Consider the following 15,138-nt stretch of genomic DNA (forward strand, 5'->3'; position numbering starts at 1 on the left):
AAAACTTTAGAAAACCTGGACTTGACAGGGTCACTGAGGTTTAAATTTTAAAAAAATCTGAGGCAGAGCATAGCTTTAAGAGGGTTTTCAGTATTTTTTTAAGCTAGGTTGTATAAAGTACTTGGCAATAGTAGTTATATAAGCCGAAATAGTTTTCACCCTGTTTTGCCCCTTTAAGGAGAGTGCACTGAGGGCACTGGTAAAGAAGGGAGGCTAAACAGCGCTACAGACAAGTACTGCTGCTTCTTCTTATAATTTAACAAATTTTAGGTCAAAAAGGAAAAAAGCAGCATTTGATTAAACATATGAAGAAGTTTGCATTTCCTCCAGAAGGCCTATGTATTTGGCACTATTTTGCAATGCAACAGGCAAAGAGCACAGCAAACATTTTGAGTGTTGAAATCTGCGTGTCAAACTCTTCAGAGTTTATTTTAACTCCCATAGTGTCATTTTAACTCCATTCTGAGGTAAGTGGCATTTATTGTTAGAGCTATTTGATAGCGTTAGATAGCGATAAATCAGTGTTAATCCAACTCTGTAAAGAGTCAAAAGATCTAAGCTTTGTCCACTGCCATTTCATAAACTAGGGGGGTAGACTTTTCCCATCCTGTACTTGGGCAAAGTGATGTGTTTTAGAAGTATTTATGTGTGTTAAGATGTTGCCTGGTGTACAGTGATTACTGCTAGGATTCTTCTGCACCATGAGTGAAGTTCTCTACTGAGTTAGGGCGCTTTCACATTAGGCCCAGTTGTCTTCAACAGCGCCCCTTCCCCCCCAGTTTAGTTTCACACTAGCAACATCGAACCGTGCCAGGGCGCACTTGCGTATTTACTCGGTCTGAAACAGCAGGTGGCAGTATGCATGTAGCTGGTTTACAACCCTGCAAAGGAGGAGAAAGAAGAAGAAGCTACCATGGCAACCACTGGGGTCATGATCTGAGCAAGGATTATTATTTTTTTGACCCAGCAAAAAGTCCATCCTGCAGCTATGGATGATTAAAATCACTTTTAAGATGCCAGCAACTTCGCTCTTCGCATCTGCACATCTACTACAGCTCAGAGGATTAAATGGGCTCGCGCTGCACAAATATAGTGGTTTTTGAAGTGACAGGAGACTTTTACTGCCTTTGCACCTCCACTCACTGACTCCAACTTGTGTTCATCTGTAAGGTGAGTCACAACAGACCGTTTATTGGCTGGATTCTGATGATTTCCGCCCTTTATTGAGGAAAAATGTGAACAAACTGCCGCGCTGTGGAAAGAGGTTTAGTTTTTATGATGATGTCATAAAGCTGATACGACGCTCTGTCCCGTATCCGAGCACGGTTGCATTCACATCTTCATCCGAACCGTGCCAGAATCCACTTGAATCGCGCCCAAGACCACCTCCCCAAGTGGGCCCGTGCCTGGTGTCCGGATGCGGTTCGTTTGCATTCACACCCTCATATTGCTGTTTGTATTATTAGGCCTAATAGCATTTCGCAGAACAAACTTGGTAAAAATGAAACACAATATTGACAATTAGGCCTGTCTCAATTAGTGTTGAACACATGAAATACTTTTATTTTTCATTAACTTAGAATAAGCCTTTTATTCATGCATAAAGACGGTCCCCTATGTGGGGTCTGCCATCTTGGATTATTGCACCTTGCATGCTTTTACAGCAGTGGTTCTCATATGGTGTGGTAAGGTTCACTGGTGTAACTTGAGGCCTAAAATTTGCCAAACTGTTGGGAGCAGCTGTGTGCGTCTGTGGCGCTGCATAGCCTAGCCTTGCTGCTGGTGCCCTCGGTGTGCTTTCCAAAAAGCGACAACCAGACAGACATCTGTTTTGCCTTATATAACTACTACTACCAAGTATCTCACTCAACTCAATTTCAAAAATAACAAAATATTCCTTTAATCCCTTACTTCTGAGCAATGAATTTAAGAACTCATTGTTCAATAACACACAGCAGCTGTTTTTTTTTTACACCCAGAGCTTGTGAAGACGTAAAAGAGTGGACTGTTTGAAACCTTACCAGGGTAAACAAATCTCCTGGCAAAGAAAAATGCAGAAAGTTCATGCACATTTACACACTATCATATCAAAAGTCTGTTTGATACAGAGCCATTGTTTGGTGTCAATTGTTCTACAGGGAAAACATAAAAAGAAAAACTTTAAAAGAGAAAAGACTTTGAAATCAAAGCTATAGCCCCATGTGAAAAGTGAAATCTAAGGCGTTTTATGGTTTAAAGCTAATATAACAATCCATGAGCACTGTAGCTTATATTTACATAATTTTTCTTTAATGCATGCTCTGTAAAAACTGTTCATACATTAAGTTTTATTCAGTCTTACCTGGGAGTTACTCAGTGATAAAATTATCAAAAATCTACAGGATCCCCTGGTGGTAAAGCATTTGTCTTCTCTCTCAAACTTTCAGTTTTGTTTCCTGTGAACTGGAGGCTGTACCGTGTAAATTTTCCCAGACGGCAAACTCCCAGGTTTAAAGTATTGGTCAGTAAATGCCATCCAAAGCCACAGAAGCCGATTTCAAGCCATATCAACATCCATGAAGGACATACCAAAGTAGTCGAAGCGCCCTGGGGCCAACCTCTCCGGGAGGTGAGCTGTAAACAGGAAACAGGTGAGGAAGGCGAAGAGGAGGTGGTAACAGTGATTTGACAAGGCGTCGCCTGGGCTGCAGCTTCCTCCACAGCAGAGAAGAATCTACACAGACAAAGACACAGATTTAAATCAAAGAAAACTTTAAAACACAAAAGATTAATCTCACATTAACAAGGAAACTACTTAAAAATTACTTGTGAAATGTTGCAGGGTGAGAGTAATCCAAGACATGAGAATTTTTGTTATCAGCAGTGATGATGGCTGCATTGTTAGCATTTGTGACCTAGTTAGGGACAACAAATGGCTTTTGTATTGCACAAACTAATCATCCCACTGATTAGGAGAATTAATTGATGGCAGTGATACATTTGTATTAGATTAAGAAAGGAAATCAGTTTCTGGGTTAGTGAGCCAAAGTACTGCTCAAAGAATTAAAGCCTGGCTCTAATCAGCTCTGAGCTCTTACATAACCACACAAACACACTGTGAAAAACAACTTATTTAGCTTGAAAAAATACAGTAGTTCAAAGTGCGAAAGTTGAAGCTTTAATGCAGTCCAAGGAGACTGCTCACAGTGTATAAATATGTGAAAAAAGAAGATCTGAAGTGCAAACATAAGTGTCTGATGTTCACACTAACCCTGTAAATCAGAGGGATGGTGTCGAATATAAATGGAACGACAAAAGCTCCGGTCCGCAGGACTTTACTTCTGTGAGGAAACTGCAGCTCCAGAAACCTTTGAAAGAAGAAAGAGGGCAGTAATCAGTAACCATTTTGAGAGAAAATTACATTTGCATTTACAAATATTTGGGATTCATTGATGTATGGGTATAACATCTATAACATCCGGGCTACTGGAAACAAATGTGGGATGCACCAATACCAGCAGCCCATCTGTGGTTACAATTTAATATTCTAAGCTAGTTTATCTTCAAAAAGAGGGTTTTATTAGGGTTTTGTTTGATCCACTCTGATTGTTTTTATGGTGAAAGAAAATGTCAGCAGCGACATAAAGTTTAATACTGGTGATAATTTAAATACATACAATCTCATAGCTCCTTTACAAAAGCGCAAACACATTGAAGAAATGGAAAAGTCATCAATTTTGGGATCAACAAACTGTCATTTTAGACATCCGTTTCTATATTGGGCCTGGTTGTCACAATCAGTACATCTCTAATAAACATAAAATATGTATAATTTTTCAACAACCATCACAAGAAAAAAAACAGGTAGGGAATGTAAAAGATGTTGGTGTAAGGAAATCTAAAATTATCTGAAACTGTGCTTTTGACATCATTAATGCATGACAACTTCAATTAATCACAACATGCACTAACACAACTATCACATTACTGACAGATTTGCTCAGAACCACAAGACCCTGCTACCTGGAGAATGGATATAGCATACGTTATAGTTGCAGAAAAACTATATATATATAGTTGATATTTGAGATTTATTTCTTGACACCCCCACTTAAGGCAAATTTTGCCTTTGAGAAGTAGGAAAGCACAGTAAACTATAAACTCATGTCTATTTATTATTCTGACTTAAAATACCCCACTGTTACTCAGTCAATAATGAGCTGCTGTTATGATATAACATGTAGGGATGCATGATATTATCAGCTGTAAAGGTTAGCTAAGGCTGAATTAAGTTAGTGGAGATATAGCCTGGACCAACAGACCTATGTTAGCTGAAATCTTTTCCTCTATTAATCAACACTCTTTAAAATTTAAACTGCTTTCTTGGACTGAAATGTGTTACTTTTCTCATCCTAAAAACTTAAACATCATGTGTCTTAAGGACTTCGGTTTTAGGTCTGAACTACATTTAAGTAGCAGTACCAATATTGGTGTTTGGTAAAAAAAAATTGTAAACATTGGCATATTGGATATTAGCAAAAATCAAACTTGCATGCCTAAAGTCATGTATTTATACAATATTACTACTAACTTATTACTATATCATATACTTTTTAGATTCATTCTTATCCACCCATAGAAAAAAAAACCTAAACCAAAAATCTTAAATCTCAACTATGATAAACACACTAAAATATACACATCAGTTTAAACCGACAGTACCTTACAGCTTTATCTTGCTATCTTTAAAGGAATAAAGACATAAAATGCAAAGATTCAAGTCTCTGTACACAATCAAAACAAAAACATAGCAAATCATATCCCTGACAGCAAATGCAATATAAGTTAAGAGAAGCAGATTTGAAAAAAAGAGAAAGAAAAAAAAATTCATATATATATATATATATATATATATATATATATATATATATAAATCTTAACTTTACCTTATCTTCTTACTAGGAGCAGTATAAGCTCACAAACACTGTAAGATTAAGTGATGATTAGTATATATAGGTTTGCTAGAGGAAAATAATAAAGAATAACTGCAGTGGGTCCCTGCATCTGTCAAGCAGCAGAGCATGAGAGACTTCATTTGTCTAAATGTCTCTGGAGAGTTTAGGTATCACATGTTGTAGTAAAGACTGTTTCAGAAGAGTTTCAGGTCTGGCATTGACTCATTGAAACCAATTTTAGAACCACATTATGGAAATCAAATGCTGCTGCCTGAAGGTTATCTGCAGTGAAGAGTAAAGTCCTTTCCCTAACATCTGTCTACAGTCATTTGAACCTGTAGGCTTAATGTTAAATTAAAAACACGTGTTCAGCTTCCTATAGAATTATTTGACTTTAGACAAACTTGTGAAGGTAAGATTCCCTGCAACCATGCAGAGATAACACATGCTGCAGCCTCTCACCTGGAATAACAGGACAGACTGGTGCAGAAAAGCGTGTTTCCAACGGCGATGGGGACAAAATGCTGATGGAGCCAGCTGTTCACCCAGCTGTCAGGTACGACATAGTATCCATAGCTTATGGCACAACCTGAACACAAACAAAGAATGACAACAAAAAATGTGAACCGTTGATCTAATGGTTTGAGTTTCTTCAAGGGAAAAAGTGTCTTTGTGTGTCCAAATGCAGTTCTACATACACATCAATCAGCACTACTTCCTAAAAGTTCCTCTCAAGTTATTTTTGTACATCTAAACAGTGCTTTTAAACACTTAAAAAGGCTGCAAACAGACTTGTGCAATCTTAATCTTTGTTTTTTATGTGTGTGAGAATAACCACGACAGTAAACATTACCCCAAAATAGTAAAAAGGGGAGCAAGAATGCACTAGCCACTTTATTAGGTACACCTGTACAATGTCATGTGAATGTAGAACAGCTCTGCCATGAAGCGGACCTTTAAGATTTTCTTTTTCAGTGGTGTTGTTTTTAAAATGGGAACATATTAGAAACATTTTTTTACTATAATGGATATGTTTGTAAACATGGTAATTCAATGTATAACCTTGTTTCATAAAAAGTTGGGACACTATAAAATATAAATTCAAACAGAATGGGATCATCTGCAAAACTATGAAACCCCATATTTTATTGAAAACAAATCAGAGACAGCATGCCAAACGTTGAAACTGAGAAATTTAATTGCTTTTGCAAAATGATATGTCCATTTTTAATTCTATAATACCTTTCATTAAAAGTTCAGCAACAAAAAGCTGTAGAAGTTGTGAAATAGTAAAAGATAACAGCAAAACTAACCAAAGGAAATGAAGCTGAACTTGAATCAGCGTTGCTGACAATATCAACCAAAATTAAACCTTTAATATAATTTTTAGAGCGTAATTTTTGATGAAACAACTGAACTGGATCACATCTGGTTGCACATGTTTCAGAAGACTTTCACAAAAAGGGTATAAGGAGGGACTAAATGAGATTTTAAGCAGTATATAAACATGCTCTAGGCTTCAGCATTTCCTGTTTACAATGCACAGTGTTACGCCTTCAACTATTTACACACAACTTTAGTCATATAAATAACTGCACAACTGTACAGCTTATCCATTGCACTGTTAATACATTCTGCGTATCTACATTTTACTTTATTATATACTATTTACTAGGATTCTTTTTATGTCTTCTATTTAAATTTCCTGAAGGAAGGATTGTTGTTTTGAACCCTATTTCTTTTTATTTCTACCAACATTTTAATTAATTTAGCGAAACGTCATATTGTCAAATTCCTTTTGAGTAAAAATACTTAGCAATAAAACCCAAATTTGCTTCTGATGCATGAAAGGCATTCAAAACACATATCAAATACTCACAAATGTAAGACCTGCATTACCATTTTTATATATTTCTAAGCATTTAGAGCTGTAAAACTTTCATTCTTGAGGTGATGAAGCAATATCAAAACAGTGGATAGATGTAATTTTAAACACAACCACTTGGAGTCGCCAAAGCAGAAAAATTCTATTTTTTCCTTTTTAACTGAAGTCATTGAAAATGTGAAGTACTGTATGTATAATTCCAGTTCGTTTTCTAATTATTTTACTTTTTAAATCTTAATCAATGATCTGCCCTCTTACAGGTCTTCTGATGTACTGAACATATAATCAATGCACCAAACATGTCATCAAAAGGATAAGACTGTTTTAGAAGAGCATCGATGTCCTGTACAGCTTGTTTCACAAGAGTTTCCCCTACCACAAAGCTCAGTCTCTAGCTGTAACGTTTATGCTGTAATTTTTGGTCCTGCAGTGAGAAAACCCTCCTGCTGCTTTTATCCCTAAAACAGACTTCTGAACATTTTAAACTGGCCAAGTTTTGGCACTAAGCAGCTTTAGTGTAGATTAAGGATCAGTCTGTCGCAGCCCAGCGTTTGTGAAGGGAACTTAACTTACAGTTGGTAAATGTTTGACTGCTGCTCTGCAGGTGTGATCTTATGTATGGTACAGACATAAAACACACCCAACTAAGCAAACAAAATACTTTACAATCCAAAATGTAAACACAGCTCTATATACACTGACAATAAATACAGTTGGCTTACTTTGAACAACATGTTTGCATTCTTAAGGATCGGGGGCAAACAAAAACGTGTCTAAAAATCTTTGTAATTATAATTTTTGATATATTTCCAACATGCTCATTGATAAAACAAGCTTTTAATTATTTTAAATCACATTTCTTTATTCTTTGTCTAAAACTTTATGTTGATACCAATTAACCATCACCAAGAGGAGATTTTATTTAAAAGATTTCTGCCTGGAGAGCAAATAATCCTTGAAGCACAAATTTTCTCAGGATGCAGCTGTAAAAGAGATACTATAACACACGGCTGGAGATGATATGAAAATGATATGTGCTCTTTACATCCATCTGATAACAGAACATTCAAGCAATGTCACATCTATTTGACTTTTAAAGCAGTTAAGTATTAAGCTCCTTGTTTGGAGGGATAGGACATAGGATAGTCTGGAACTAGATAGAGAGAGTGAGAGAGAGAGCGGGGAATGATGGTTGGGAAAGGAGACACAGGTCAGATGAAAACCCAGGCTGCATGCTTTGAGGATAACAGTCTCTGTACATGGGGCACACAGACAGAATCACTACGTTATCAGTATAAGATACACCATTGGTTCCCAATCTGGGGTCTGGGACCCCCCTGGGGGCAGGGCTTCTTCTGCTCTGAGGCAGTCAAAATTAGACTTGCAAATTTTGACTAAAACCATGATGAGCAGTTAGTTAGTTAGTTAAGTAGTTTACACAAAGGTCTTTTGATAAGAAAAGTATGCATAGGCCTTATTTAGGGTTTTATCAGTGAAACAATTCAAATCTATGTTGATTTTTGACAACATTGTGTCACCTTTTCTTTTCCCTTGGGTCCTGGGATGGCTACGCTTTTGTTAGGTACATGGGGGGGGGGGCTCTAAGGAAAAATTGTTGGGAAACGCTAATTCTTTTGCACTTTATCTTCAGTGCTATTATGGACAGTTAGAAAACAACTTAAAGCTACAATATGTAGAATTTTTGCACTGACAAGACCTAATATTAGTTTAATAAATTACTTCTCCTGTTTTGGGTTCTTATATTATTTCAAATATTTTCAACAGTGAAGCTCAGAATTTTTATAAATGTAATAGGCCGTGTCTTAAGGAGGCTGCTATTTGTTGTGAGTTTAATCACCCACCCTTGCTCCTGTAACGCTAACCCCTCCCAGTCTCTACTGATCATATTGTGTTATTGTTTTGAAAGAGAGCCCCTGGTGGATGGATTTTTACTGTGCATTAGTGGTGGGCAGTAAACATGTATCAGTACTATCAGCTGTAAAATTTCTGCCACAGAAAAGATTTTTGCAACACCGTCATAGCCAGTTTAAAAGCATGTGCTGTGTTGTAGAAAAAAATAAAACTGCTGCTACTGTTGGCGTAGCAGAATGATAACAGATAACAGCTTCAGCTGAGGTGGCCTTTACATTAGGTGCCCAAAGTCCAGTTCGTTTTGGTCAGTGTGAATGCAAATGATTGCACTGCAGTGCGGTTTGAATCAATTAATCCAATGTGAACGCACCCTCATTCAAGCATGTTTTGCGCTAGCATTATAAGTAGCTGAGTAACTAACCGAGCATTACTCATCCGTTAAGAACAGTAAACAGGTTAAAAATGGGCTCTCTCCACTCCAAGTTTAATGGTTGTAATAACCGCAACATACAGCGAGTGTTTTCACTTTTCAGAGTCTCTCTGTCGGCCCATCTGGGGTTTGTCTCGGTTTGTCTTGAGCAAAGCACTGCAGCACTTCATCTATCCAGCTTAAACAACTGTTTAGAGGTGTGTTTTCACTGATGACTGATGCATTATTTCTTTTTAGTTTTATAAAACCATTGTATTACCATTACCATAGAGGGCAAGAAAAATATGGTGGTATGATATTTAGGCCATATCACTTAGGCCTACTGTGCATTTAATACACAAAACCAAACCAGTGTTAAAAACATAATCAGCTTAATCACACTAATGTCTATTGTAGTATCTTGACAGTCAACAAGAGGCGTGACGCAACATTGTCCCTCGTCCCCTTTTTCCTCTCTGTCATTTATGTTGACATAGACAGGAAACAATGAAAGAGGGGGATGACCAGGAACCAGGTGTGTCTGACAGGAAGATTATTTTTGCTTTTCTACTAGCTCGTGTAGAAAAAGTAGAAAAAGTTCTACACTGATAATATATATCCATGTTTGATGTGTTATGCTCTGACTTGGGTAAACATGAAGGCGAAACTACTCAGCTCACAGCCATTACAGGCTTGTCAATACAAAGTACCACACATCCTTCTCTATGCACACAAAGTTGATGCTAGCTGATGCTAGATGTTTTACTTTAACCCTTTAAAACCTAGCACACTTTGCATAACTATAATTACATGACTGTGTTATCAGAAAAATTCCAACGGTTTCTGAAACCTGAGAAATTGTACCTAACAGCCAACGTCTTATTACAGTAATTTCACATTTTCTCGCTAAAAATCTAGTATAAACTTCCTCCCTTTTTGGTATTTCTTCATTTTCAACTATTAAAACCCTCTTAACATGCAGAAAAATGTAAATAACTGCCATATATTATTAGTTCTACATAGTGTGAAAAAATGGGCAAAAGCACTAAATCACAGGACTTTTTCTGGGCCTTTCATGGTTAAAATAAGAAAAAGTCCAGAAACTCAGGAGTTAATAGGTTAAATAGGGAAACTGAAATTTACAGGGCTGAGAATTTTTATTGAACAGATAAAGTGTCGACAATGTGGTCGCAATGCTGCACGATGTGACACGATATCTGATGCATGCAGTCAGGACAATGTGTAACTTAAATGTCTGACACACAAAATGAAAACTACCACAGGTGTACAGATATGGCACACGAAGACAACTAAAAGCTAACAAAAAGTATGTACAAGTAAGGAGTGATTTTGTCTTCATAACGCAACAATTATTTTAAGACTGAAAATCAGTCCTACAGGCAGGTATATAGTCCTTTGACTTTATGATTAAGAAATGTAGTTATTATTTCCTATGTGCATGTCTGCTTTGATTCTGCAATATTATAAATAAATACTGATTATTCAAAATATACTAAAGGTATCTTTTGGCAGTAGTGGTTTATAGCTTTTTAATAAACTTGAAGACAAACTCTGAAAATCACTTACTAACCCTTTATAAGGCCATGATGTCCACATTATGCATCACAAAGTGTGTTTTTAGGATTTCACTAAAATCTTACCCAGACTGTAGAGGCTGAGTGCTCCGTAGTCGAAGAAGTAGCAGATATGTCGGGACTCAGGGGACATGGTGCTGAAGGTGTGAGCACAGCTGGACGTAAACGGGTAGATGCAGATGAGCAGCATGTACACCAGCAGAGGCCAGGAGTAGCTGTCGGTCAGGAAGTTCAGGGTGGAGCAGAGGACGCAGAAACGCCACAGAAAGTACCTGCAAAGCACCAGTCTCTCTTAACCCAACATGTTCCAAACATCATCTTTCTTCTTAAGGCTTTGAGTTCCTGACATCTTGGACTCATTATGATTCAGGATTATTGTATATTTTAAGGATTAAAAGTGAAATTTTTCCCACCTTTAAAAGATCTTTACATTAAACTTCACCACCTGCTTATTTCTCCCCAGTTTATCCAAGTGTTTAAGGGATTACATCTCAGAAACTAAACAAAGATTTTCATAACTCTGCTGATCTTTACAGGCACTGTCCTGTTTTTACAGCTGCTGGGACTTAAGTAAGTTCTTTTTCCTGCTAGTTTTGGTTTAAGCATAAAAATAGACAAACATTAAGCCTGGATCAAAGCAATGGAAGCTGAACTTACAAAAAAATGATTTAAAAAGCTATCTAGTATGAAACAACTTTATGCAACTTTAATCATGGACTTAAAGGCCTCATTAAGAAAGGCTCATATCTTTTAAGAGTTTTTTTCTGAATAAAACTGTTTAAACACAGCTCACCAAACAAAAATATTTAAGCATATAACAAATAGAATAACATGGTTTGATATGTTTTCCTCACCATGTTGGCAGGAAGTGGGTCCAGATGTTAACGGTCTCGTTGTTCATCTGGAAGCTGCTGAGGACGCAGTCCAGCGCTGAGCTGCGAGGGTGACGGTATCCAGAGATGATGCTGTCCTCTCTGAACACCTGAGGGACAAAAAAGAGCATGCAGGTAGAAAAGGCAACACTATAAGGTGTGCTGGTGCGTACAGGGGGGGAAAAATTCTTTTAGACCACAGGGCAGCATAGCTGTGGCTTGTCCAGTTAGTTCTGGATGAAACAGCTTCAAACTGTATGACCTATAAGCATCTATGGAGATGGAGATTCTTAACACAGTATGCTTTCCATGAAGTAAAAAAGGTGAACAACTGTGCAAATATAGACTTTTGAATTGCACAGAAAAATCTAAGACCAACTAAGAGACTAAGCTGTATTTCTATGAGTCAGACTAATAGATCTGTTGGGGGTAGATTAACTCCACTCCACTTTACAGCCACTGGGCAGGTAAATAAAAATAGCCTAACCTAACGGAGTGATTTTGTTACTGTAAACAGCATAAATAAAACCCCTTTTTGTTTTTTTGCCAACTGACTTTAGGAGTAAAGGCAAGCAAACCTGCATGCTCACTGGCCAAAAACCCATTGAACCAATGTATTGCTTGTTGTAGTCCAAAGTAACAAAACAAAGCCTGAATTTTGTTGTGAGACTGTTGTGAAATTGTGCACAAAATGTCAAATTTTAGTGAGTCTGACACTAGCAATACCTATAAATTTACAGTACCCCTGTAGGAAGTACAGCAAACGTTTGCTAGGTTGAATTCAAGAAAAATTGGTCAGAAAATGGGGTTAAAAATGGACAACAGTTTGGATCATTTATGCATCAACTCTTTCTTAATAAATAGCTTTAACTTGAATACCATAAGACTTGCTCATTATATAATACCTAATTCAATAATGCTGCTTTTAAAAATAGACTGTGACCAAATGGCAGTTGAGAAACAGACCAACCTACAGATGAACGAGCTATGATGATGCTTCAGACTCTGACCATGAAAGTCTGTTTTCAGAGGAAGACTGCATTTTGAAACACATTTATTGTAGCTCCTACTCTTCAGGGTGTTTTTTTTTACACAAGTCAAATTGTTGCGTGTGCTCCTTTATTTGTTGTCACTGTGACCTTATCAAGCGTGTCACACAGTGCTGATATTTAGCTACAGGAAGTAGTAAAACCGGTCTCTTTTGACCCAAATCATCTCAGGTCGGTTCTCCTTGAATGTGCAAAGAACACATATGAATAACAATGTCAATATTGTCAAGGATCTGATGTCAACTGGCAGGAACAGGGCATCGCAGTCTTATATTTACATTTCTATGTGGAGCAACATTAAACCAGTTTCAAAGCTACATTCTCTGAGCGTTATTGTGGTTATTTAAAAGGGGGTAAATCAATTTTAAAGGAATAACTCTTTTAGTAAATTTTAATTCTTTCTAATTATTTTATGGTTTAACCTGGCTGCTAAAATAATTCCCCTTGGAAAATGTAAAGTTTAAATTGAAGGTGATGTGCCTCTACTTCACTGCTGATGTACTTTCATGTAAAACAACTGTATCAACCTATTAAGTCTTTAGATAAGCTTGTGCTTTTGCTGTCTATGCCTGAAACTGCAAAAAGAAACCCGAGATACCACATGGAAGCTGATGTTTTTCAAACAGCATCAACAGTTTGTCTGAAATACACACTTATCTGTAGTAACTCAAATATTTAAACACCAGTGACATAAGGTCCAGGTCACATGCATCAGAGATCAACACTGAAACGTTGGCCTGAGACTATGATGAAAACTATTACAACAATGACTGTTTATTATCACAACAGATAAGGTCAGAGCAGCGGACAGAGCCGTGGATGTCTGCCAACACAGATGCCTGAGCTGCAGGACTCGGCCTCCTGTTGAAGGACGGCACCATCAGCTACTGTGTCACACTCACTATCTCTCCTGCTTTTGCCTGAATATTCAATCTAAAATGGCAGTGTTTATAGACTACTAAATCTGGGAGATAAGCAGTGCAAGTGTGATAAAGATGCTGAGGTAGAGTAGAGGAACACTAGGAGGAATAAGATAGCTCCTGTCAAAAAAACTTGTATGGAGGTGTTGTATTTCTAAAACTATTTAGGCAAACAACAAAAGAAAAAGGCTGAATCTTAGTCTTTTTACCCTGGAAAGTTCTCTGTAACTTTTAACAGCTAACTTCCTTTAGTTGCCTTTAGATTTAGTGAAACTGGAGCTGTGAGAACTACTAGTAATAATAAATTATGTGTTCCTTTATGAGTTGCGCTGTCAACTGTACATGTTCAATTGTTCCAAGCCTCAAGTGTCTGGTCATGTCCTGCCAGACTAATCCGACAGATTCCTGGTGTTACATAGGGGCTTGTGTAAGGTATTGTAAAAGTAGTAAGACATTCATCACATAAACAATGAAAGGAAACAGAAAATAAAACAAATACAAGAATAAAGTGGAGAAACTTCAAGACTGATATGTAATTTTTCCAGATTTATCAAGCTGGTGTGTAACTGAATGATTATTGTTGAATGCAATGAAAAAAAAATGGTACAATTATAAATCTATCACAACATAATAAATGAAATCCATATTTGTGTTCTGGCTCAAAAATGGAACATATGACTTTTGTTTGAGCATTGTTTCTCTGTCTTTCCTCTCACTTCTCCAGAGAGTGTTTCGCTCAGCTCATTGTGTTGGTTTTATAGTGTTCAACTTTACGGTATTGGTTAACTCTCACTGCTCTCATTAACCATGTTTACAGCAGCAGTAGGAAGCTGTTTTAAGCTAAAAAAAAAAAAAAAGCCCTGATAAACCAAACTTGTCCAGCACCAAAATTAGGCAGGCATTGAGAGGAAGGCTGCTGAGAATAGTTTAGGAGTGTGTGGCCAAAAAGCCTTGTTTTTTAGCCAGAAACTGGTGGAGACCAACACCTTTGCAATTCTTTCGATATCGAAGGTGGACAGAAACACATGCTAACATGCTGTGAGATTTTGTGTTTATGGCTAGCTGTCATACTTACAACCACAAACAGGTTACCAAACTAATTCAGAACAAGAAAATTACCTAATTTGCAATGCCCTGGATTTTTCTTTCTGTTGCAGTGTCCTGTATAGTGTTTGATTTTTCTTCATTTCATATCAAATCAAAATTGAAAATCTTAGTATTGCGGCAGTCATGCTTTGCAGATATTTCTGTGCCCCCAGGTGGAAAAAATGTATTGATGCTGGTTACCTCTGCCAATGAGGTTATGTTTTAAACTTCAACAGGATAATGGAAAAAACACAAACACTGTATTTATGAAACCTGGTGGAGAGATATATCATGTGCCAAAAACAACCTTTAATTTTGAAGTGAATCTGACTTGTGAAAAAGTGACAAAAATACTTACCATGGTAGACTGAGCCTTCTCTCAGTGCCCTATTTGTAGTAAAGCAGTAGTTTTCAACCTTTTTTTTCCCAAAGCACACCTAAGATAAAGCCAAAGTTTCAAGGCACACCAAAACCATATCTATACAAAAGAACCTCTTACCTGTTACAGTAAATTTA

At 37.1% G+C, this 15,138-nt stretch overlaps 1 protein-coding gene across 1 annotated transcript in view; it reads right to left on the reverse strand.

The window, feature by feature from the left end:
* paqr6 (progestin and adipoQ receptor family member VI) overlaps nt 1-15,138 on the reverse strand; it is a 39,310-nt gene that overhangs the window by 7,853 nt on the left and 16,319 nt on the right. The window contains exons 3-7 of the mRNA XM_041792553.1: nt 11,550-11,677; nt 10,762-10,967; nt 5,397-5,523; nt 3,251-3,347; nt 2,569-2,713 (exon numbers count right to left, since the gene is read on the reverse strand). Of these exons, the coding sequence (XP_041648487.1) occupies nt 2,569-2,713; nt 3,251-3,347; nt 5,397-5,523; nt 10,762-10,967; nt 11,550-11,677 (703 nt within the window). The remainder of the gene's footprint in view (nt 1-2,568; nt 2,714-3,250; nt 3,348-5,396; nt 5,524-10,761; nt 10,968-11,549; nt 11,678-15,138) is intronic.

Source organism: Cheilinus undulatus, linkage group 8, assembly GCF_018320785.1.
Source record: "Cheilinus undulatus linkage group 8, ASM1832078v1, whole genome shotgun sequence".
Classification (NCBI taxonomy): Eukaryota; Metazoa; Chordata; class Actinopteri; order Labriformes; family Labridae; genus Cheilinus; species Cheilinus undulatus.